Here is a 25278-nt window from a genome sequence, read left to right on the forward strand (position 1 = left end):
GTATATATATATATATATATATATATTAATCTTTGGATTGTGTTAAATGTAGTTACTACAAAGTCTTCTTCAGTGTCAGCTGATCTAGAATCAACATCACTGTTTTGACTGTCAGACACTTTCTTAATCTTGGTTAAGACCAGAGCTCAAACGTTCTCAGCAAGACTTCCTGTGTAATCATCTGATGCAACTGTCTCTGAGCTGCCAGTGCAACTCTATTCTGCTGTGTTCTGACAAACCAGGTGAACTAAATGAAGTCATTGTGAGTCTCTGTGGCGTCTGTCTGTCTGTCTGTCTGTCTGTCTGTCTGTCTGTCTGTCTGTCTGTCTGTCTGTCTGTCTGTCTGTCTGTCTGTCTGTCTGTCTGTCTGTCTGTCTGTCTGTCTGTCTGTCTGTCTGTCTGTCTGTCTGTCGCGTTACCTGGTGACTCCAGACGCTGGACTCTTTTGGCACAAAGTTGTCGAGGGCGTCCTGCACCTCAGGGTCTGTGGGGATGAGCAGGAGCAGCTTCCTCACGCGCAGGGTGATCCTGACAGGACAAACACACAGAGAGGGAGGGAGAGGGAGAGAGAGAGAGAGAGAGACCCAGAGAGAGAGAGAGAGAGAGAGAGAGAGACCCAGAGAGAGTGAGAGTGAGTGAGAGAGAGAGAGAGAGAGAGAGAGAGAGAGAGAGAGAGACCCAGAGAGAGTGAGAGTGAGAGAGAGAGAGAGAGAGGGGGACACAGAGTGAGAGAGACCGAGAGAGAGAGAGTGAGAAGGAGACATGAAGAAAGCGAGAGAGACAGAAAGATAGATATAGTCAGTGATGGGGACCGCAGGTTGAGTTAAATCATAGGGCATTTCTACAGCATCTGTACGGCACCCAGAGGACTCAGAGGAAGTCTCACCTTGGCTCCTCCAGGTTGGCCAGCTGGTAGAGCATCTCAAAGACGTTACACACCAGTGCCATCACCACCCCTGGCAGGGACTTCTCCTGATGACAAACACACACACACACACACACACCACACACACACACACACACACACACACACACACACACACACACACACACACACACACACACACACACACACACACACACACACACACACAGAGAGACAGACAGACTGGCGTCAGTGTCTGCACACTACAGCCTCTCACACACCACCATGGCAGAGCTTCCATGAGGGCATCAACACATGCAGACAGCCATGGGGGCGGAGTCAGGTAAAGACGTCTACACCCCCTTTTGAACTTACTTATGTGTGTGAGAATGTAGCCATCTTAATATAGACCGCCTTAGTGTAGACCTGTTTGTGTGTTTGTGTGTTTGTGTGTGTGTGTGTGTGTGTGTGTTTTGTATTCAGAGTGGCCTGCAAAAGTACTCAACCCCCTTGAAGGTCATCACCATTTTCTGGTTTGCAAAAGATACTTCCACATGTTTTCCTAATCAGTATTTTCATAGTGAACATTTATGTTGTAGTTCATTTCCTTAAGTTAAAGAAGTTAGGTTTCTACTAAAATTTTAAATACATTAATTAAAAACTAAAATATTCTAGTATTCAAGTATTCAACTGTAATACATTAGTACATAGTAGAGGACCCCTTTGCTGCAAAAATAGCTTTAAAAAATCTCATGAAGTGAGACAGTATCAGCTTTGCACCTAATTATGATTAGTTATGGTCAAATAAGCACCTAATTATGATTAGTTATGGTCAAATAAGTAGCACCTCTGTATCGATTGTAAATAATTGGTCATCTGTTGTAATCTGGAACTTAAAGGCCCAGGGGTTTGAATACTTCTGCAAGTAGTATATTTCATTTTTTTTATTTATTTTCAATATTAGCAGACAAATAAAATATATTGCCTTTGGAAATATACTAGGGCATAGATGTTGGCAAATACAAATACTAATTTGGAATATAGAATATATATAATATAATATAAGTATCTTTTGTAACTGTGAAAATGGAGATGACTTTCAGGGGGGTGGAATACTTTTGTAGCATATATTAACTCTTTTGTCGTGTGTAGGGATGGGTATCGTTTGGGTTTTTTCTGATACCGGTGCTTAGACGGTGCCTGAACAGCTACTTAAAAAAAAAGCACAAAACGACGATTGACGACATATAAAAATGGCTTTTTTTATTGCCAAGGCAATTTTTTTAAAGTATACTATAAATATAAATAAATACAAAACACTTGGCTTCAAACTACAGCTTTAAACTTTTTAACTTCAAACTATGAACAATATATTTACTGTTAACAACAGTTTACAGTATACTTACATAAATATAAATAAATACAAAAACACACACACACTTTGAACACACACACTACAGCTTCAAACTTCAGCAATTCTTTTGCAGAAATATGAGCATATTTGCCTTCGGAGTCAAAAATGTATTATTTTGTTTGCATTTATTTCATGAAATTTCACCATTTTCTGATTTGTTTATACCTATCTTTTCTATCTTGTTTATACTTAATCTTGTTATTTGAACACATGAGTACGTGAACTTGTACTGCCCCTTTAAGAGACTAGGTTTAGTTTGGCTGGCATCTCCCAGCCCTAGTCATGTGTGGGTGAACGTACCTGTGCCCATGAGGGGCTGCGTGAGAAGGCTGGCTTCTTATGCCTTTAGCAAACTTTCAGAGTTTTGCCCAGGTCTGTAAGCATGTGTGCGTGAGTGTGTCTTGAATGTGTGTGCACAAGTACTTACTGGAAGATGTAGGATGAGTGTCTATCTATCGGAGTGTGTGTGTGTGTGTGTGTGTGTCTGTAAGCATGTGTGTGCGTGAGTGTGCCTTGAATGTGTGTGCACAAGTACTTACTGGAAGATGTAGGATGAGTGTCTATCTATCTATCTATCTGAGTGCGTGTGTGTGTGTGTGTGTGTGTGTGTGTGTGTGTGTGTGTGTGTGTGTGTGTGTGTACCTGCTCGAGGGCGTAGGCTGAGTTGAAGACGCCACTGCTGCTGCTGCTGGCTGAAGCGGAGCTGTCTGCGGAGCTGCCTGAGGGCGTGCCCGTGCCCGAGCTCTTCACCGTCAGACTCTGCTCGTCCGAGAAGCCCAGCTGGTTCAGCAGCTTCTGGTCCCGGTTCATTGTCAGCTGTGTCACACACACACACACAGAGTCAACACAAACGTCCTTTATCATCATGGCAATCTTTATTACACTAACCTGAGCTTATGTAAGGACACAAGCTTCAGAAGAACAATCACAAGCAAAGAGTCAAGCAATCATAACACACAAGTGAGTGTGGGAGAGTGTGTCACAAACATTATAGCTTTATGGATAACCTGATGATGAAATTCTACTTCCCTAGAAGGATTAACAGGTACAGACAAAGAACCAAACGTTGAAACAACTACACTGCTGCTTTGCTCAACAGATCTTATTTCCCATAAATCAGTTACCGTAAGGATGTCTGAGTGCCTTGTTGAGAGAACGTGTGTGTGTGTGTGTGTGTGTGTGTGTGTGTGTGTGTGTGTGTGTGTGTGTGTGTGTGTGTGTGTGTGTGTGTATGTCTGACTCACCATGCTGTCATTGGCAAAGATCTGGACATTGTCGACCGGACAGCTCAGCTGCTCTGCAATCTTCCACCTGATGCTGCCAATGGTCTCGTTGCTGTGAGCCTGAAAGATGCAAACATGTATGCGCACACACACACACACACACACACACACACACACACACACACACACACACAGTTACAGCTCAGTTTAAACACTCTTCATATAAGGCAAACCAAAGACGTTCTAATGCGAGACCCTGCCATTAATCAGGTTCAAGTACAATACAGTGATTTACTGTGTGTGTGTGTGTGTGTGTGTGTGTGTGTGTGTGTGTTTGCGTGTGCATGCCTACAGGTGGAAAATGATATGCAAGACTGAGCAGATGTGTCTTTACTGCTGCAGTAATTCTTTCCATTTAATCATATCAACATCTAATAATGGCAGTGACCGAACAGCACCGAACTGCTCCTGTGCAGTGTGTGTGTGTGTGTGTGTGTGTGTGAGAGAGTGAGTGAGTGAGTGAGTGAGTGAGTGAGTGAGTGAGTGAGTGAGTGAGTGAGTGAGTGAGTGAGTGAGTGAGTGAGTGAGTGTGTGTGTGTGTGTGAAGGGGCTTAGAGCTTATAGCTCTATACGACGACGAGAGAAAGTATATGGATGCGTCACTGTGCGTCACCTCCAGTGTGAAAGTGTCTTTGGTAGATTCGTAGGTGTATATCTATGCGAGTGTGTGTGTGTGTGTGTGTGTATACTGTGCGTCACCTTCAGTGTGAAAGTGTCTTTGGTAGATTTGTAGGTGTATATCTCTGTGTGTGTGTGTGTGTGTGTGTGTGTGTCACCTCCAGTGTGAAAGTGTCTTTGGTAGATTCGTAGGTGACGTGGAGGGTCACGGGGTGGCCGTGGAACGAGGCACCGTGAGGTAGAATGGTCCGAGGAACCGAGTACAAATCCTGGAAGAGATCAACACAAGCACATGACTCTTGGCTGGCAGGGGCAGGAGATCTGATGTTGACAGTATCCGCTGCACAGGAGCTGGACACACACACACACACACACACACACACACACACACACACACACACACACACACACACACACACACACAAGGATGATTATCACCAGAGAGTGACTGCGGTCCACCTCTTCACGGATCATGTGAAATGGATCACTGTTTTAATGAAATAATCCTCATCGCCCCTATGAAACCAGAGCCATGCTTATCGCCTTAGCAACTAATCCCTGTAAGGTGTCCCTTCTATGTGTGTGTGTGTGTGTGTATATCCCTTCCAGTGCAGAGCATCACTCAGGAACACAAATGGACCCTAGAGCAATTTAGGCATATTAATCAAGCCTAGAGCCCGTTCAATTAAGGCATATTAATCAAGCCTAGAGCCCGTTCAATTAAGGCATGTCACGCGATGTCACAGACGGAGAAAAAAAAAACGTCGTACCAACTGAAATTGGACTAGAATTTAAGAATGCTAAATAGCAGTGGTGAATCAGCCAGATTGTTCTTAAGGGCTTAATTTGTGAGAAACCGTTGGTGATTGGGTTCACGTCAATTCTACAGACATCCTCGGATTTAAATAATTATAAAAAAAAAATATAAGAATATTTTAATCATTAACAATTACGTTTCACATTTAAATTCATGATTCTAAGATGCATCGTGATGTTCTAAAAGCACTACACGAACACTGCAAATGTAAGTGAATAAATAAATAAGCATTAAACTCAATCGCGTGGATATAGGCATATTGGAATAGAGTGGACACATTCTGCAACTACTGGTGAAGTTAGGTCTGCGTTTAATCCACCGGTGCTTGCTTTCCGCTTTGACATGATTTTGATCAGTCTGAAGTTGATTTCGTGTTGCTGTGGGGTCTGTGGATTGTGCACACGTCTCTTCAGTTGCATGCCTCTAAGGACGTTTGTTTCTTACTCATTTTCGCTAGTTTGCAGGCTTGTTTTTTGAGTAACGTATCAAGTGACCGAGACAAGTGTCTTGACGTGTCAAAAGGCACAGGCGAATGTTACGTCGGGAAAAATAATAATTAATACAACGGAAATTATATAAATTATTTATTCTTTCTTTCCGGCCCGGTAGAAAATGCCTCACGGACCGGTACCGGGCCGCGGCCCGGTGGTTGGGGACCACTGCTCTATATAGCCGTGAGGCCACAACAGCATATCCATCCACTTTAAATAAGCGCACTTGTGAAGTGTGAACTCACCTCTATAGTAATGACATATCTCTCAGCCAGTAACAACAGCCTCTCTATAATCACCAGCTTGGTTGACCTGGTATAAAACAGAATGAGATGATTAGTCAAGATGTTTAGACAGCATCGCACTGGGCATACTGAAGCAGTGGCAGTAGCAGCAGCAGCAACATCACGGTCACGCAGTGCTCAGACCGGAATAGCTCTCTACGGTTGGTAAGTGAGGAGTCATTTCTGCTGTTTTACTGACTGTGCTCGTGGTCATTTCCAAGCCTCCGTCCAATTAAGAATTCTGTCGTTGATTTGAGCTGATGTTTTAAAGGTTTGTGTGTCACTAGCCTGTCGTTGATGAGAGTTACGCTACACTCTGATGTTTTAAAGGGTTGGTGTGTCACTAGCCTGTCGTTGATGAGTGTTCCGCCACACTCTGATTTGAGCTGATGTTTTAAAGGGTTGGTGTGTCACTAGCCTGTCGTTGATGAGTGTTCCGCCACACTCTGATTTGAGCTGATGTTTTAAAGGGTTGGTGTGTCACTAGCCTGTCGTTGATGAGTGTTCCGCCACACTCTGATTTGAGCTGATGTTTTAAAGGGTTGGTGTGTCACTAGCCTGAGCTGATGTTTTAAAGGGTTGGTGTGTGACTAGCCTGTCGTTGATGAGTGTTCCGCTACACTCTGATTTGAGCTGATGTTTTAAAGGGTTCGTGTGTCACTAGCCTGTCGTTGATGAGTGTACCGCTACACTGATTTGAGCTGAGGTTTAAAGGGTTGGTGTGTCACTAGCCTGATGTTTTAAAGGGTTGGTGTGTCACTAGCCTGACAATATTGGTGACGTGCTGCTGCCAAGTCATGACAAAACATAGAGAAGATGGTCAGTGTGATCACCGCCTTATCACACACACACACACACTCTGACTTAGCACCTGGAAGGGGATTGCACAGATGTGGCAACAGTTGGCATGGCGGTGGCCGTCAGCATTTTGGTTGCCCTGGTGACAGCGTGGGTGAGGGTGGGGCCCCCCAGGGCAGAGCTGGCAGCCTGAAAAGGAAAACGACCAAGTGTGTAAGTAGTGGAGTAATACACACACACACACACACACACACACACACACACACACACACACACACACACACACACACACACACACACACACACACACGACCAAGTGTAAGTGTAGTGGAGTAATACACACACACACACACACGACCAAGTGTGTAAGTGTAGTGGAGTAACACACACACACGCAGACAGACAGAGAAGAAAAACAGGACCACTCACCTCTAATCTTTTGTAACAATCTGCGATGAACTTCTTATGCAAAGACACAGAGTCCTGCAGGGGAACAGACACACACACAGACAGACATAGAGACAGACATAGAGACAGACAGACAGACAGACAGACAGACATAGAGACAGACATAGAGACAGACAAGACAGACAGACAGACAGACAGACAGACAGACAGACAGACAGACAGAGACAGACAGACAGACAGACAGACAGACAGACAGGTTAGAAACTTCAGTCATCCGGTGCCAGTGAGCGTGGCGCTGCCCTCCCCGGTGCCCTGTGCCCTGCCTCATGCCTCACCTTCTTCATCTTGGGGTTGAGGTTGCTGTAGCTGTACGTGATGATGAGCTGGATGGCCTCGTTGGCGATCTCCTCGTCAGGAGACTCCATGGCGATGCGCCAGATAAAGTCCATACCGGCCAAATCCAGCCGCTCCACGCACTGTCAGGACACAAACAGGCCCACCGTACCGTATCAATCACAAAGGCACAGGCAAGGTGGGGGGGTGGGGGGTGGGGGGCAAGGTGATGTTTGACTCAAATACAGTGTGGCTACTGATACAAATGAACATTAACAGACAAATAAACGGATGACATGTGGATGTGTTCAAGAGTGGGGGGCCTACCAGCTGGGTTCCCTGCCGCTTCAGTCGATGGTCGCAGAGGTTCACATTCTCAAAGAAGGTCTTAAAGAGGTTAAAACCTGTGGGGCACACACACACACACACACACACACACACACACACACACACACACACACACACACACGCACACACACAAAATGAGGAAATGAGCAGTCCCCATGAGGGCAACAGCTGCAATGGCCTGGGTTCAAATCCTAGAGAGCATGCGGTGTGTAAAGGTGATCAATCAACGAACAGCTTTTGTGCTGTGAAATTTGAACAATTTCTAATCAATAATAACCATATATTAATCGGTTTCTCAAGCATACGGCTCATACGGAGTGTGTGTGTGTGTGTGAGTGTGAGTGTGTACGGATCCCGTCGTCTCACCGTTCATAGTAATCTCATAAGGCTCCAGTTTGAGGATCTTCTCCTTGAACAGCTGCTGCTGGACGTCACTCTCCAGGTCGTGTTGACCCTTGGTGAACCACTCGAAACACATCTGCACACACACACACACACACATTAACACCCAGACACACACACACACACACACACACACACACACACACACACACGCGCAACACACACACGCAACACACACGCAACACACACACGCAACACACACACACACACACCACACACACACCACACACATTAACACCCAGACACACACACACACACACGCAACACACACACGCAACACACACACACACACCACACACGCGCGCGCACACACACACACAGTCACACATTAACAACCAGACACACACACACACACACGCAACACACAATCACACATTAACAACCAGACACATTAACAAGGGGATATACATGATAATTGTACGTTTAAGAGAATATGTTTTAAAGGTGGCAAACATCTTGACACAAATGTAAAAGAATGAGAGATAGGTTAAACTGGTGTCTTGTGGGCAACTCCAAGAGGGGTTGGACCCGTGGCCTATGGGCATCAGTACCTCCCGGTCCATCTCACACACGTCCATGCCGGAGACCAGGCACTCCCAGACCTCCTTGGCCCGGTTCCACACCAGGTAGAGGCTGGCCTCCTGCAGGAAGAAGGCCAGGAACTTCAGGTGGGCCTCCAGATACTGCGGAGAGGACACACACACACACACACACACACACACACAGATACACACACACACACACACACACACACACAGAAGAGAGAGGCTTAGATACTGCGGAGAGGACACAGGAGAGAGAGGCTTGGCTTGACATTCGACATGAAGGTCGTCAGAAGATTTAACGATGTTTAAATCAAACATCCTGAAGCTACAGAGGAACCGACACTGGATAGACACCTGGACAACAGTATGTGAATCCCTGAATCAATACAGCATTGATAAGAAGATATGTAAACTAACTTAAATCAATACAGCATTGATAAGAAGATATGTATATGTAAACTAACTTAAATCAATACAGCATTGATAAGAAGATATGTATCTGTAAACTAACTTAAATCAATACATCATTGATAAGAAGATATGTATATGTAAACTAACTTAAATCAATACAGCATTGATAAGAAGATATGTATATGTAAACTATCGCTGTATTCAACCTGAAACTAATTAATGGCAGGGTCTCACACTAGAACATATTTTGCTTGCTTTATATGGGGAGTATTTGAAGTGAGCTGTAACTGTGTGTGTGTGTGTGTGTGTGTGTGTGTGTGTGTGTGTGTGTGTGTGTGTGTGTGTGTGTGTGTGTGTGTGTGTGTGTGTGTGTGTGTGTGTGTGTGTGTGTGTTACCTCCTGGTAGGAGTATCTTCCATCTACGAGGGTGGAGCCCGAGAGGCCGTTGGAGCCGGCGACAGACACGGCCAGGCGATGGCATGACACCAGGCTGCTCGTGATCAGCTTCACGATCTCAAAGTTCTTCTTCAGGTCCTGGATGATGCTCTAAAGGAGGAACAGAGACGTTCATCTTCTCTTAGGCAGACCCATGTGTGTGGGAGCTGAACGTGTGTGTGTGTGTGTGTGTGTATGCATGTCTGTGTGTGAGTGTCTGTGTGTGTGTGTGTGTGTGTCTCTGTGTGGGAGCTGAAAGTGTCTGCGTGTGAGTGTATGTGTGTGTGTGTGTGTGTGTGTGTGTCTGAGTATGCAAATGTACTTGTAAAGATGTACAAATGTAAAGGTACAGGGAGCTGTGTGTGTGTGTGTGTGTCTCACCTTGTCCTGCTTCTGGTAGGTCTGCTTGATGAAGGAGCGGGTGATCTCATGGAGCTGTCGCAGAGCGGGCACCACCCACACTGCCTGAGGGTTGCTCTGCTGGGAGGACTAACACACACACACACACACACACACACACACACACACACACACACACACACACACACACACACACACACACACACACACACACACACACACACACACACACACACACACGTGATCTTCATGAGCTATAATAGTGTCTCATTAAATCTTCACCCATGTTATTTGGACGGTATGGCTGGCGAGAGACTGCCCTCTCCGGACCCAGGAGAGGCAGTAAGCCTGTGTTAGTATGAAAGAGGAGCCCGCTCACCTGCCCATTAGCCATTAGCATACCAGATACCCTTCAGAAATACTACAGGAATTACTAAAAGACTTACTTAAAGACTTGGAACTGTATTACACTGATCATCAAAAACCTATAAATGTTAGTTATACATTTGAATCAAGGCTGATTGTGTATCATTTAGCTGCTACCTGACTTTTGCGAGTACATTTTATGATGTTGTCATGGTTATTTTATCAGTTAAGTCTCAGGAATCTGTCTTTAGATAAAACCCTTTGGAAAGCCATCCCTTAATCTCAGTGGACTCCATTACATTTCCAACAATCTGGAAGCAGACAGAATCACCAAAATGGCAAACCGCCCGCCCAATCACAATCCCAGGTGTGATCAGCCCCCACTGTTCCAGGTGATTTCTGATTGGAGGAGAGGTAGGCGTGGCCCGTGGGGGGCGTCTCTTACTTTGGCCAGTGAGCTGGGTTTCTTCTTGCCCCAGGAGCCAGTAAGAAAAGAGACCTGTGTCTCGTTGGAAGACTTTGGTTCCTCCAGCAAATGTATCTAAAAACATAAACTACAGTTGCATTCAGATGCCTCCGTGGATGACGGAGGTTGACAGACGGCTGTAGCACTGAGTGTAGACCCAACCCGTTGTGTTGAAGAAGCGAGAGAGAGAGAGAGAGAGAGAGAGAGAGAGAGAGAGAGAAGGAGAGAGAGAGAGAGAGAGAGAGAGAGAGAGAGAGAGAGAGAGAAGGAGAGAGAGAGAGTGAGAAGGAGAGAGAGAGAGGAGAGAGAGAGAGAGAGAGAGAGAGAGAGAAGGAGAGAGAGCGAGAGAGAGCGAGAGAGAGAGAGAGAGAGAGAGAGAGAGAGAGAGAGAGGGAGAGCGAGGGAGAGAGAGAAAGAGAGACAAGGAGAGAGAAAGCTAGAGAAGGAGCTTGTGAGAGTAGCGGCAGCTTTTAGCACCAATGCTCACACCTCTACTCCACACCAGGAGGAAGAGAGAGCGCTGCTTTAAATGGAAGAGGCTGTTTGCAGGACGCGTCCTTATGTCGGGCGCGTCCTCCTGCACAACACCACCGCTAAAAATGCCACCAGGAGCAAAGCACAAGTACAGAGGACGGGAAAGAAAAGAGAGAGAGCGATCGCAAAAAAGAGCTTCTGAAAGAGCGAGAGAGAAAGAAAGAAAGAAAGAAAGAAAGAAAGATAGACAGAAGGATAAGAGGCTGAAAACTGAGTAACTGAAAGGTGATGCACGATGAAGATACAACTTTGCTCACTGGCAGAGAGGAAGGATGACAAGAACAGCCATTTGGACATTTTTTTAGTTTAACACAAAACAAACCAAAAAAACACTATATGACATCAAACACTCATCTTTTAATTAAAGCTCATTTCAAGGACATGAAGTGGGCTTTCGTAACTTAAAAAAAAGGTTAAATCAGCACTTAAAAGAGAACGGTACAGAGAATAGATGTGATTTCTCACCTTCTTGATGTCCTCGATGCACTTGATGATGTAGTTCCTCTTGACGGTCTCCTTGACGGCATAGGCGTCGCTCAGGATGGTCAGGTGCTCCTCCAAGGCCTGCTGCACCAGACTGGTGGGGAGAGTGGGCAGATGGGCCAACTCCCAGAGCACCTCAAGCACCTACACACACACACACACACACACACACACAGGTCATATTCTTACTGCTCATACCATGTTCTTACTGCTCATACCACTTATCTTATGTCATACTGTATATACCATATTTATCTATATTTATATTACCATTTGCACATACTCTGCACTCTTCTACTTTGCACTTCTGGTTAGATGCTAACTGCATTTCGTTGCCTCAGTACCTGTACTCTGTGCAATGACAATAAAGTTGAATCTAATCTAAAATGTATGTGCACACACACATACAAACACACATGAACGTGAATGAATTGTTTTATTTTCATATGCCACAGGCATACATGCATGCATGCGTGGAGTGGAGTGGAGTCTGCAGAAGTCACTCACCTTGCCAGTAGTGGCCTCAGAGCGAGCCTCTCGACCGATCCTCCCGATCAAACTCAACAGCTTCTGCCGTACACGATCACTCTCTACCTCCCAGCTCTGTGAAACACACACACACACACACACACACACACACACACACACACACACACACACACACACACACACACACACACACACACACACACACACACACACACACACACACACACACACACACACACACACACACACACACACAGTAATCAAAGCTGAGGCAAAGCTGTGTCCAGGTAGCCCTCTGGAGCTTGTGCAGTCCAGGTGGCTTGGCTGGCCTTGATGGGAGTTACAAACTGTTAGCATATACCTTAATTAAAGCCCAGGGGAGTTGAAACTCATACAAACATATGCACCACAACCACACACACACACACACACACACACACACACACACACACACACACACACACACACACACACACACACACACACACACACACACACACACACACACACGCAAACAAACAAACACACACGCATGTGCAAGCAACCACACAAATGTGCAGTCACACACACACACACACACAACAGACACACACACACACACACACACACACATGCACACATGCAAACAACACACACACACGCATGTGCGAGCAACCACACAAATGTGTAGTCGCACACACACACACACACACACACACAGACACCTCTTACCTTCTGAATGAGAACAAAAAGGTGGCTGAGCTGGTCAAAGTTAAACTTGACAGCTGCTGCAGCGATGATGGTGTGTATGTTTTCAATGACTGTGGATGACTGGCCAGCCTGGGGGAGAGAAAACAAGACAAGCGGCGCTTTTAAACACACTGCACACATCAACTGCACACACACACACTGCACACGTCAACTGCACACACACACACTGCACACGTCAACTGCACACAGACACACTGCACACGTCAACTGCACACACACACACATCAACTGCACACAGACACACTGCACACGTCAACTGCACACAGACACACTGCACACGTCAACTGCACACTGCACACGTCAACTGCACACAGACACAAACCACGAGGGTCGAACAGTCAAATCATATACAGTATGTCAAATAAGAAAACAGTTTTTCAGCCTTAGCATAATGCTTTTACACTGCACATGTGAACTGCACAAAGACACAAACGATGGGGAGAGTTGTGTGTGTGTGTGTGTGTGTGTGTGTGTGTGTGTGTGTGTTACAATGGCAGCAGGATAAAAGCCACACAAACCAGTTGAAAGAGGGACCATGAGGGTCTAACACAGTCAAAATCATACATGTCAAATAATACAAATAATAAAACAGTTTCTCTTACTCATTTCCACATCTTTAAATATGTCCTTAGGTGTGAAATGAGTAAGGGAAATGTTAAAGTTGAATCCTTAAATCGGTCACTTATTCCTTGCCAAGCTTTTACATCAGAAACAGGCACGAGTCATGGAGGCAGGTTCCTCTGGTGCAGGAGTGGCTGGGGCTTCAGGAGGACGTGTGCCCACCTGGATTTACCAAGGACGTGTGCCCACCTGACTTCACCAAGGACGCGTGCCCACCTTTATTCACCAAGGACGTGTGCCCACCTGGATTCAAAGGACGTGTGCCCACCTGGATTCACCAAGGACGTGTGCCAACCTGTATTCACCAAGGACGTGTGCCCACCTTTATTCACCAAGGACGTGTGCCAACCTGTATTCACCAAGGACGTGTGCCCACCTTTATTCACCAAGGACGTGTGCCAACCTGTATTCACCAAGGACGTGTGCCCACCTTTATTCACCAAGGACGTGTGCCAACCTGTATTCACCAAGGACGTGTGCCCACCCACCTGTATTCTCCAGATCTTCGACAACTCGTCCAGAGAGAGCTTACTGCCCAACAGCTCAATGATTCCCTTTATCCGATCACAGTACTGCGCCTGGTCAATATTCCCTGCCATTCAGAAAGAGAAAGAAAGAGCGAAAGGAGAGGCACAGAGAGAGAGAGAGAGAGAGAGAGAGAGAGAGAAAGGAGAGGTGAGTCAAATCAGAATGTGAAAGCGGGAAGGGGCATGTTTGGAGGGGCAGGAGTGATCGGAGACTGGGGCAGTTAAAACAGACGAGTCATCTACAAAGAATAAACACTTGCTCTGATCAAATTATTGTTTGAACAGCGAGTACAAACACAAAAGATTTTTTAAAAAGCGAACAAGTGGGAGGAGGAGTGAAGAGGGAAAAGGTCAGTGGATTGAGGTGTGAAAGGAGGAAAATCAACAAACAAGAAACAGACAAAACAAACAAACAAAAAACATGACTGTGTGACTTCCAAACCCACAACAGGAAAAAAGGAAATGAAAAGAGAAAGGCAAAAGAAAAGTAAGACTGCCGGAGGCCCAGACCAGCACCAGGGCAGGAGACGGGGAGGGGAACGAAGGGGAGGGGAGAGGTGGGGAGAAGGAGAAGGAGCCCGTGGATGAAACCCCCGTCAGCAGCCGGGCCCAGTGCTCTGAGAACGGCTCTGCACTCAGCCACCACAGAGGAGAGGAGGAGAGGGGCGGAGGAGAGGAGAGGAGAGGAGGGGAGAGGAGCGGAGGAGAGGAGAGGAGCAGAGGAGGAGAGGAGAGGAGAGGAGGAGAAGAGAAGAGAGGAGAGGAGGAGAGGAGGAGAGGAGAGGAGAGGAGGGGAGAGGGAGGGGAGGAGAGGAGATGAGAGGAGACGAGAGGAGAGAGGGAGAGAGATGAGAGGAGAGGAGAGGAGAGGAGAGGAGAAGCGAGGGAGAGGAGAAGAGGAGAGGGAGAGGGCGGAGGAGAGGAAGAGAGGAGAGGAAGAGAGGAGAGGAGAGGAGAGGAGGGGAGGGGAGGGGAGGAGGAGAGGAGAGGAGAGGAGGGGAGGAGAGGAGAGGAGACGAGAGGAGAGAGGGAGAGAGATGAGAGGAGTGGAGAGGAGAGGAGAGGAGAGGAGAAGAGAAGAGGAGGAGAGGAGAGGAGAGGAGAGGGGGAGGAGAGGAGATGGAGAAGGGGAGAGAGATGAGAGAGAGGAGAGGAGAGGAGAGGAGAGGAGAGGAGAAGAGGAGAGGGGCGGAGGAGAGGAAGAGAGGAGAGGAAGAGAGGAGAGGAGAGGAGGGGAGGGGAGAGGAGGGGAGGAGGAGAGGAGAAGAGGACAGACTACAGAGCCAGGGACAGACGGAGCAGGCAGAACCCTAACCCAGAGCACTCATTAGCCCCTGAGAGCGACTAGGCTCTCTCTCACACACACACACACACACACACACACACACACACACACACACACACACACACACACACACACACACACACACACACACACACACACACACACACACACACACACACAGTGGAAGCTAATTATGCGACGCCAGGGTCATCAGCAGGATGTGTGTGTGTGTGTGAGGGAAAGAGAGAAGAGAGTTTGAGCTTGTGTGTGTGTGTGTGTGTGTGTGTGTGTGTTACAATGGCCGCAGGATAAAAGCCACACAAACCAGTTGAAAGAGGGACCTAAATACTGAGGCATTGTGGGAAATAAGTCTATGTTCAGACTCTCACAGGAAACAGGAAATAGGGTTCCAAACTGTAGCTACTTGGAAGATGCATTTTGAGAATAATTTGAAGCACAGAAACCGCAAAATACGTATTATCTATATAAATACGTATTATCTATATAAATACGCATCATCTATATAAATACGTATCATCTATATAAATACATATCATCTATATAAATACGTATCATTTATATAAATACGTATCATCTATATAAATACGTATCATCTATATAAATACGTATCATTTATATAAATACGTATTATCTATATAAATACGTACCATCTATATAAATACGCATCATCTATATAAATACGCATCATCTATATAAATACGTATCATCTATATAAATACGTTTCATCTATATAAACTTGTCATGTTTACACTAATGATGAAGAGACATCACTCGTGTACCGTACTCTGCCTGTACACTTGAATTCATGTTGGATGTTGCAGATTAAATGTGTAAACACAACAACAAAAACCTAAAACACCAGCGGTCCGAGCCAAGACCCTCACCTTCGAGGGCTATTGAGAGCACGGAGTTCTCCACCAGCCAGTCCAACAGCCGGTCGGTGTCTATGGCGTTCTTCACCGTCTTGGACACGGTGCTCTCCTCGATCAGCTTGGTCACCTAGGAGACACACTTCAGCATGAGGTGGGTGGGCATGGCTTCAAAGCCTATGTAGCTCTATGAGAATGCTGCAGCCTATGTAGCTCTATGAGAATGCTTCAGCCTATGTAGCTGCTTCAGCCTATGTAGCTCGATGAGAATGCTTCAGCCTATGTAGCTCTATGAAAATGCTTCAGCGTATGTAGCTCTATGAGAATGCTTCAGCCTATGTAGCTCTATGAAAATGCTTCAGCCTATGTAGCTCGATGAGAATGCTTCAGCCTATGTAGCTCTATGAAAATGCTTCAGCGTATGTAGCTCTATGAGAATGCTTCAGCCTATGTAGCTCTATGAGAGTGCTATGTAGCTCTATGAGAATGCTGCAGCCTATGTAGCTCTATGAGAATGCTTCAGCCTATGTAGCTCGATGAGAATGCTTCAGCCTATGTAGCTCTATGAGAATGCTATGTAGCTCTATGAGAATGCTTCAGCACAAAATGGATGTCACAAGCACTGGCTATAAATATCAGACTGCATGGGAAAATATAGCTACATAGGTGAAGATGCTAACGGATATAGAATGTCCTTGATAATGCACGGAAATGTATGTCACTTTAAAGCCTTAGGTGCTGTATACGTGAACTCTGTGTTTGTGTGTGTGTGTGTGTGTGTGTGTGTGAACTGTGTGTGTGTGTGTGTACTGTGTGAACTGTGTGTGTGTGTGTGTGTGTGTGTGTGTGTGTGTGTGTGTTAAACTCCAGGACTCAGACCTCTTTAAGGGAGTTCATCTTGGCACTGAAGTGTGGAGTCTTGAGCATCCTCAGCAGGATGTCCAGCCTCAGGTCGTCCACCACAGTCACCAGCTCCCGCTGGAAGCGCATGCACAACAGCTTGATCGCAGACAGCAGCTCCGGGATGCTGACCAGACGCTGAGAGAGAGAGAGAGAGAAAGAGAGAATAAATGGAAAGACATGAAAATGTGTAAGGCATGAAATAAGTCCAGTGGGAATGAAGCACGAGACCAAGCACACAGCAGGGGATGTGCTTTAGTAAGTGGGCCTCACGGGCGTGCTGGATGTGCTTTAGTAAGTGGGCCTCACGGGCGTGGTGGATGTGCTTTAGTAAGTGGGCCTCACGGGCGTGGTGGATGTGCTTTAGGAAGTGGGCCTCACGGACGTGGTGGATATGCACTGGCTTTAAGCAGGGGATGTGCTCTAGTAAGTGGGCCTCACGGACGTGGTGGATGTGCTTTAGTAAGTGGGCCTCACGGGCGTGGTGGCTTTAAGCAGGGGATGTGCTTTAGTAAGTGGGCCTCACGGGCGTGCTGGATGTGCTTTATGAAGTGGGCCTCACGGGCGAGGTAGATATGCACTGGCTTTAGTAAGTGGGCCTCACGGGCGTGGTGGATATGCACTGGCTTTAAGCAGGGGATGTGCTTTAGTAAGTGGGCCTCACGGGCGTGGTGGATGTGCTTTAGTAAGTGGGCCTCACGGGTGTGGTGGATATGCACTGGCTTTAAGAGTCTCCCATGTTGTGCGTTCCCACCTTATCCTTGAGGTCTTTCTCCTCCAGATTCTGCACGTAGGTGATCATCTTGTGAATGACAGGGTCCAGCATGGGCTGATGGGAACAGGAAGGGACCAGGTAAGGGTAAACTGATGAATGTAGCAATCGCACGCAAGAATCCTGACCTCAGATCAGATTGGACAACACACCTGTGAGTCTGATTTAGAATAACATTTCAGCTAATCCAAGAGGATTTACTTTTAATTCAACAGGATCCAGAGGACGAGAGTGTGTGTCTAGGTTTAAGATCCAAAAGAAACACACACACACACACACTCTGACTTGATTCACGCTCTTGGACTTTGGTTTCCTGACAAAAAAGAGACTAATGTCCATTTTGTCATCTCTTTTTTAACCTCAGTTTAAAGTCTCTCTGTTTTGTCACTTCATAGTTTGTGCCTGTATCAACAAGTTTAAAGCATTTCTTTTTTTAGGATCTTACCAATGTATTGCAAAATAGTAACAAAACAAAAAAACTGGAGGAGAAAGTAGTACTACTTCCTAATTTCAGTATGAACATTTCCAAAATGGTGGAGGCGATGAGCTCACCTGGACGAGACTGGAGTTGAGATACTCAGCACACACACTCAAGGGCTGGACCAGGGCAGACACACTCTGAGGACACACAAGCAGTGTACGTGTGTGTGACTGACAGGCACAGGTTACAAACACCCAGCGCAGCTCTGCCACACTGACGGAGACACAGCAGACGATGGAGCACACCAGCTCGGACACACACACACACACACACACAGCAGACAATGGAGCACAACTGCTTGGACACACACACACACAACACAGCAGACGATGGAGCACACCAGCTCGGACACACACACACACACACACACACACACACACACACACAACACAGCAGACGATTGAGCACAACTGCTCGGACACAGGACACCATTCGTGACATATGCATCTGGACATTAATCACCTCAAAGGCTTAATGGCTCCACTCCTCCTAATATCACCACTCTCAATCTTTCTGTGCTTTTAAATCCTCTGTCCAAATATTGTGAGCAGTTCATCCAGAGAGGGACAGGCTGGGGATGGTTGTGTCGGCTGAGTGACTCACTGGTCACCCAGCAAGCAGAAAAGGCAAAGGCAGCAGAGCATGCTAAAGACTCTCTCTCTCTCTCTCTCTCTCTCTCTCTCTCGCGATCTCCATATATCTCTCTCTCTAGCAATCTCCATCTCTCTCTCAGACAGAGACTATGAGCTGAGGGTGAGGGTGAGGGTGAGGGTTATAGTGGCCTGTTGTCCTGCATGCCGGTGGTGAGAGGGGGCATCTCTGAGCCCCTGTTGAATCACCCCTCTGTTCTGTTCGCCATCAAACGACTTCGCTTCCGCCTGGAGAGAGTGAATGAATCACTCCTTGCCTGCTCCGTTCCTCCCCCCCCCCCCCCCCCCACCTCTGGAGCCAGGCGCTCTCCAGGTTTCTCTCCTCTCTCTCTCTCTCTCTCTACAAAATGACTGAACTGCTCTGTTTGGTTCTGCTGAACTTCAGCAAGACTTCAAAAAGGCAGGCGGGAGAGAGTGTTCACTGACAGTGGAAGATCAGAGATCCAGCCATCCTTCCTTTAATTCCTTTTCTGAAATATATATGTGCATATACTATGTGTACAATAAATATGCATCTCAACACTAGAAAATCCAGTACTTGTATTCAGAAAAGATACAGTACGATGCAATGGTTTTGGGCTTTGTCTTAAAGTTATTTTAATCTTCTGTATTAGTGGGTCTATATATTTTGATTTTCAAACATTCTTCTGTGTGCACTTTGCGTGTTTGTTGATTGATAAATAAAAACTCGTCATTAAAGCATCCGTACTTTTAACGTGCCTAAAACTACAGTACAGTACTGTATGTGACACACACACAGACTCATCACTGGCGTTACTAGACCTCTCCTCACAGTGTGAACACACACACACACACACATCTGTCCCCTGTCATTTGTGTGCAACCGGGAGACAGCCCCTGGCTTGTCTTAGTTTCCATCGCCTGATTGGCATGCAAATCCCATCTCATCTCCCTCTCTCTCTCCATCTGTCTGTCCCTCACACACACACACACACACCAAAGCGTCTTTTCCGTGTCCTCCAGGCTGCACATCCGGCCTGGCACGCCTGCGGAGTGCTAATGGCCACCATCAAAGGTCCACGAGGAGGAACCAAAAACAAGGCCACTTTAGAGCACGCAGACAAGGGGGAGCCTTTAAGGGGCTCAGTAGTGGGTTTGAGGCGATGTGAAGGCTGAATCCCTCTCTCCTCTCTCTCCTCTCTCTCCTCGCTCCCCTCTCCCCTCTCTCCTCTCTCCTCTCTCCTCTCTCCTCTCTCCTCTCTCCTCTCTCCTCTCTCCTCGCTCCTCGCTCCTCTCTCCTCGCTCCTCTCTCCTCGCTCCTCTCTCTCACAGACAGGACCAGAATCATCAGCTGAACTGCACTTGTTTATCTGGCTTGTGGAATGTGGCACAGCTGAGTCTCAATATCGCTCTCCATGCCTTTGTGCGAGTGTGTGTGTGTGTGTGCAAGTGTGTGTATGGTTGTGTGAGAGAGAGAGAGAGAAAGTGTTTGTGGGCAACTGTGTGCATCTGTGTGTGTACGTGTGTGCATGAGTGAGTGTGTGTGTACGTGTGTGCATGAGTGAGTGTGTATAGCAAAGCTGTTGCAGGGGTGAGGAGTAACGTTAAACAAGATGGTCTTGTCCATCAACACACATCCTGTGTGTGGCAGTCATAATTGAATCTAGGCCCTCTCTGAACTTCTGCAGTTTTTTTTTTCTTTCTCTCTCTCTCATTACATTTAGTCATTTAGCAGACGCTTCAAGCTACGAGCAATAGAACCTGGTGTAACAATAAATCCTACTTTACATAAGAAATACAACAAAATGAAAGAAAAAAGAAAAAGAAGTGCAGAAATGTAACTGCTGTAATTGCAAGTTACGCACTAGTCGAAGTGCCAGTTAGGACGGACACACACACAATAAAGTAAATACAAATAATGACCAAACAAAAAAGGAAAAAAGGAAAAGAGGACAAAAAATCCAATCACACCCAAGCTGAGCCCATCCTGACCCTAAGCTGACAGTGAGGGTACCTACCCCGATCTCGATCTCCTCCATGTTCAGCTTGCTCTGGATAGCAGTGAATCCCTCCATCTCACCAAACTACACACAGGACACACATACACACACAACACACACACACACACACACACACACACACAGAACGAGAGGTCACATCAGCATGGGAGTCTCTCCCACAGATGACGACAGCTTTCATGGAGCAGATTAAGATCATTAGCTCTATACAGGAAGAGGGGAGAGAGAGAGAGAGAGAGAGAGAAGAGAGAGAGAGAGAAGAGAGAGAGAGAGAGAGCGAAAGAGAGAGAGAGAGAGAGCGAGGATACATACCCGATTCACCAGGTCCACCAGCCAGCCATGAGGCTCCTGTAGAAACACAAATGATATTCTTTCAGCGTGTGGCTCAGAGCTCTGAAGTCTCTGCATATCTTCCCTCCATTCGTTCCTATTCCCATTCTGCAGAGCTTTACCCCCCTCATCACAGAGGAGCAAGAGCTCTCTCCCCCCCCTCATCCCAGTGGAGCAAGAGCTCCCCCCCCGCCCCCCCTCATCCCAGTGGAGCGAGAGCTCCCCCCCCCCCCATCCCAGTGGAGTGCCCTGCGCTGGGCACTTACTGCTGCCTAAGCAGATTCCAAATTCTCAAACGCCTTAATACATCATTCCATCCACTCAAACCACCACACAGTTAAAATGGACTTCCTGATACACATCACTGGTTTCGCAAACTCAGACCAATGTACTCGCTTCTCCTTGCAGATGTCAAACGCATAATATTTGAGACAATATGAGAGCAGCAGCACGCTGCTTTAGTTTAGCTGTTTAGACATAAATAGGCCTATTCTTTGGCCTTCCATTGAACGGCAGGGAGAGGCATATAAGCTGTTTACAGTGCATTAACTAGAGACAAATGCATTCAGCGGTTGTGTGGACATGGACAGACCAGTTTGTCCTGCCCCCTGACCAACCAGAGCGATTCGGTCACACCCGCATAACCACACACACACACACACACACACACACACACACACGAAATTTCAGGCTTTGGCTAATTATCCATAAAAAAAGACACGTGATTCCTCAACAGCTTTAGTTGCGGATGTGGTAGGTGTATTATTTTAAGGATAAGGCCTGTTCTTCCTGTGAAGATTACGGATGTGGTAGGTGTATTATTTGAGGGATTAGGCCTGTTCTTCCTGTTTAAGAGGAGAGGAGAGGGTTGATTACCTTCTGGTAGCTGGAGGTGGGGGAGACGGCGAACATGTTTTCCTCCCCAAACACTTCGGCCCAGTTGCGCTGGCTGGTCTTCATGCGGTTCTTGAAGTGGTACTCGTTATCGGGGTTAAAGGCCTGGGACAGAACCCAACGGGGTCAGAGGTCATCCAATGCTAAAGTCCTCATATCCACCACATTGTTCCCTCTCATATCTCTCATTCGCATTCATTAGCAATATTCGGAAACTTTTAATGAATTTTCCATGACCTCACAACCTACATGTGCAAATACTTTACTCAACAGGTTGGGTCTAATTACTGAATGAAAATGAAACAACCTTTACACTCCCTTTTCTATTACGCCAGTTAGGCTATGTCAATTTAAGTGAACCGTCACACTGCAGACATTTAGACAACAAAACATTATCCATGGAAAAGTACAATAACATCATTCATTTCATCACATACAACATAATTGAATTTCATGACTTTTTCAAAACTTTCCATAAATGCACTGAATATCATTTCATTTTTAAATTCTATGACTGCATATGCGCTACCAACTCTCACATTAATGCTCGTACACACACACACACACACACACACACTGTGTTTACACTGAGCAGAAAATGTTTTTGACCACAGACTGATCATGTTAGAGACTCAAAGTTGTACCAAAAGATTTCCTCCTTGCAAGAGACCGTCATCATAAATCAGTCACAGCACAGCGGTAGAAGTATGGAATGATCTACTGGTTCCACTACACATTTGTATCCTCTGTTAGGACAGGGGTGTGTGTGTGTGTGTGTGAAGGGGGTTGTTATGGAGACGCTGAGGTTGATGTTACCATGGTGAGCACACCCATGAGGCCCACGGGGATGGGGTCCTGCTTGACCCGCTCCGCCACCAGCTCCACCAGCAGCATCAGCATGTTGTAGATGCCCTCGTGGATCTCTGTCCCCCACTTATGCACCGCACTGGAGGTCAGCAGCTACAGAGAGAGAGAGAGAGAGAGAGAGAGAGAGAGGAGAGAGAAGAAAGAGAAAGGAGAAAGAGAGAGAGAAAGAAAGAAAGAGAGAGAGAGAGGAGAGAAAGAAAGAAAGAGAGAGAGAGCGCGAGAGAGAGAGAGGAGAAAGAGAGAGGAGAAAGAGAGAGAGAAAGAAAGAAAGAAAGAAAGAAAGAAAGAAAGAAAGAGAGAGAGAAGAGCGAGAGAGAGAGAGAGGCAGAGAGGGAGAGAGAGAGAGAGGGAGAGACAGAGAGAGAGAGAGAGAGATTAACTTTGGCACATTGGTCATATGATCAGGTGTTAGAGCCATGTCCTGTTTGCTTGTGCCAGTATTGATGAGTGTTGATGAGTGTTGTGCCAGTATTGATGAGTGTTGTGCCAATATTGATGAGTGTTGTGCCAGTATTGATGAGTGTTGATGAGTGTTGTGCCAGTATTGATGAGTGTTGTGCCAGTGTTGATGAGTGTTGATGAGTGTTGTGCCAATATTGATGAGTGTTGATGAGTGTTGTGCCAATATTGATGAGTGTTGATGAGTATTGATGAGTGTTGTGCCAATATTGATGAGTGTTGATGAGTGTTGATGAGTGTTGTGCCAGTATTGATGAGTGTTGTGCCAGTGTTGATGAGTGTTGTGCCAGTGTTGATGAGTGTTGTGCCAATATTGATGAGTGTTGATGAGTGTTGTGCCAGTATTGATGAGTGTTGATGAGTATTGATGAGTGTTGATGAGTGTTGTGCCAATATTGATGAGTGTTGAGTGTTGTGCCAATATTGATGAGTGTTGATGAGTGTTGTGCCAACATTGATGAGTGTTGATGAGTGTTGTGCCAGTATTGATGAGTGTTGTGCCAGTGTTGATGAGTGTTGTGCCAGTGTTGATGAGTGTTGTGCCAATATTGATGAGTGTTGTGCCAGTATTGATGAGTGTTGATGAGTATTGATGAGTGTTGATGAGTGTTGTGCCAATATTGATGAGTGTTGAGTGTTGTGCCAATATTGATGAGTGTTGATGAGTGTTGTGCCAACATTGATGAGTGTTGATGAGTGTTGTGCCAGTATTGATGAGTGTTGATGAGTATTGATGAGTGTTGATGAGTGTTGTGCCAGTGTTGATGAGTGTTGTGCCAGTATTGATGAGTGTTGATGAGTATTGATGAGTGTTGATAAGTGTTGTGCCAGTATTGATGAGTGTTGATGAGTGTTGTGCCAATATTGATGAGTGTTGATGAGTATTGATGAGTGTTGTGCCAATATTGATGAGTGTTGATGAGTGTTGTGCCAGTGTTGATGAGTGTTGTGCCAGTATTGATGTGTTGAGTGTTGTGCCAATATTGATGAGTGTTGATGAGTGTTGTGCCAACATTGATGAGTGTTGATGAGTGTTGTGCCAGTATTGATGAGTGTTGATGAGTGTTGTGCCAATATTGATGAGTGTTGTGCCAGTATTGATGAGTGTTGTGCCAATTTTGATGAGTGTTGTGCCAATATTGATGAGTGTTGATGAGTGTTGATGAGTGTTGTGCCAATATTGATGAGTGTTGATGAGTGTTGTGCCAGTATTGATGAGCGTTGATGAGTGTTGTGCCAGTATTGATGAGTGTTGTGCCAGTATTGATGAGTGTTGTGCCAGTATTGATGAGTATTGATGAGTGTTGTGCCAATATTGATGAGTGTTGTGCGAGTGTTGTGCCAGTATTGATGAGTGTTGTGCCAATATTGATGAGTGTTGATGAGTGTTGTGCCAGTATTGATGAGTGTTGATGAGTGTTGTGCCAGTATTGATGAGTGTTGATGAGTGTTGTGCCAACATTGATGAGTGTTGATGAGTGTTGTGCCAATATTGATGAGTGTTGTGCCAATATTGATGAGTGTTGTGCCAGTATTGATGAGTGTTGATGAGTGTTGTGCCAGTATTGATGAGTGTTGTGCCAATATTGATGAGTGTTGTGCCAGTATTGATGAGTGTTGATGAGTGTTGTGCCAGTATTGATGAGTGTTGAGTATTGATGAGTGTTGTGTCCATATTGATGAGTGTTGTGCCAGTGTTGATGAGTGTTGTGCCAGTATTGAT

The 25278-nt window shown here is 46.1% G+C and overlaps 1 protein-coding gene across 2 annotated transcripts in view; it reads right to left on the reverse strand.

Annotated features, from left to right (window-relative positions):
- The window catches only part of usp24 (ubiquitin specific peptidase 24), a 67132-nt gene that overhangs the window by 27688 nt on the left and 14166 nt on the right, over window positions 1–25278 (reverse strand). The window contains exons 4-30 of one of the 2 annotated variants that reach the window (XM_031574207.2): window positions 23046–23189; window positions 22212–22334; window positions 21318–21353; window positions 21006–21071; window positions 18448–18513; window positions 17878–17952; window positions 17103–17261; window positions 16239–16353; window positions 14010–14113; window positions 12862–12969; window positions 12169–12264; window positions 11644–11805; window positions 10624–10719; window positions 9834–9941; window positions 9414–9563; window positions 8613–8744; window positions 8026–8137; window positions 7639–7715; window positions 7314–7454; window positions 7000–7053; window positions 6644–6759; window positions 5734–5800; window positions 4339–4449; window positions 3524–3622; window positions 2922–3095; window positions 887–972; window positions 420–528 (exon numbers count right to left, since the gene is read on the reverse strand). In XM_031574207.2, the coding sequence (XP_031430067.1) occupies window positions 420–528; window positions 887–972; window positions 2922–3095; window positions 3524–3622; window positions 4339–4449; window positions 5734–5800; window positions 6644–6759; window positions 7000–7053; window positions 7314–7454; window positions 7639–7715; window positions 8026–8137; window positions 8613–8744; window positions 9414–9563; window positions 9834–9941; window positions 10624–10719; window positions 11644–11805; window positions 12169–12264; window positions 12862–12969; window positions 14010–14113; window positions 16239–16353; window positions 17103–17261; window positions 17878–17952; window positions 18448–18513; window positions 21006–21071; window positions 21318–21353; window positions 22212–22334; window positions 23046–23189 (2886 nt within the window). The remainder of the gene's footprint in view (window positions 1–419; window positions 529–886; window positions 973–2921; window positions 3096–3523; window positions 3623–4338; window positions 4450–5733; window positions 5801–6643; window positions 6760–6999; window positions 7054–7313; window positions 7455–7638; window positions 7716–8025; window positions 8138–8612; window positions 8745–9413; window positions 9564–9833; window positions 9942–10623; window positions 10720–11643; window positions 11806–12168; window positions 12265–12861; window positions 12970–14009; window positions 14114–16238; window positions 16354–17102; window positions 17262–17877; window positions 17953–18447; window positions 18514–21005; window positions 21072–21317; window positions 21354–22211; window positions 22335–23045; window positions 23190–25278) is intronic. The other variant, XM_031574208.2, reaches the window with a different exon arrangement.

The sequence above is a fragment of the Clupea harengus genome, chromosome 10 (assembly GCF_900700415.2).
Source record: "Clupea harengus chromosome 10, Ch_v2.0.2, whole genome shotgun sequence".
NCBI classification, from domain to species: domain Eukaryota; kingdom Metazoa; phylum Chordata; class Actinopteri; order Clupeiformes; family Clupeidae; genus Clupea; species Clupea harengus.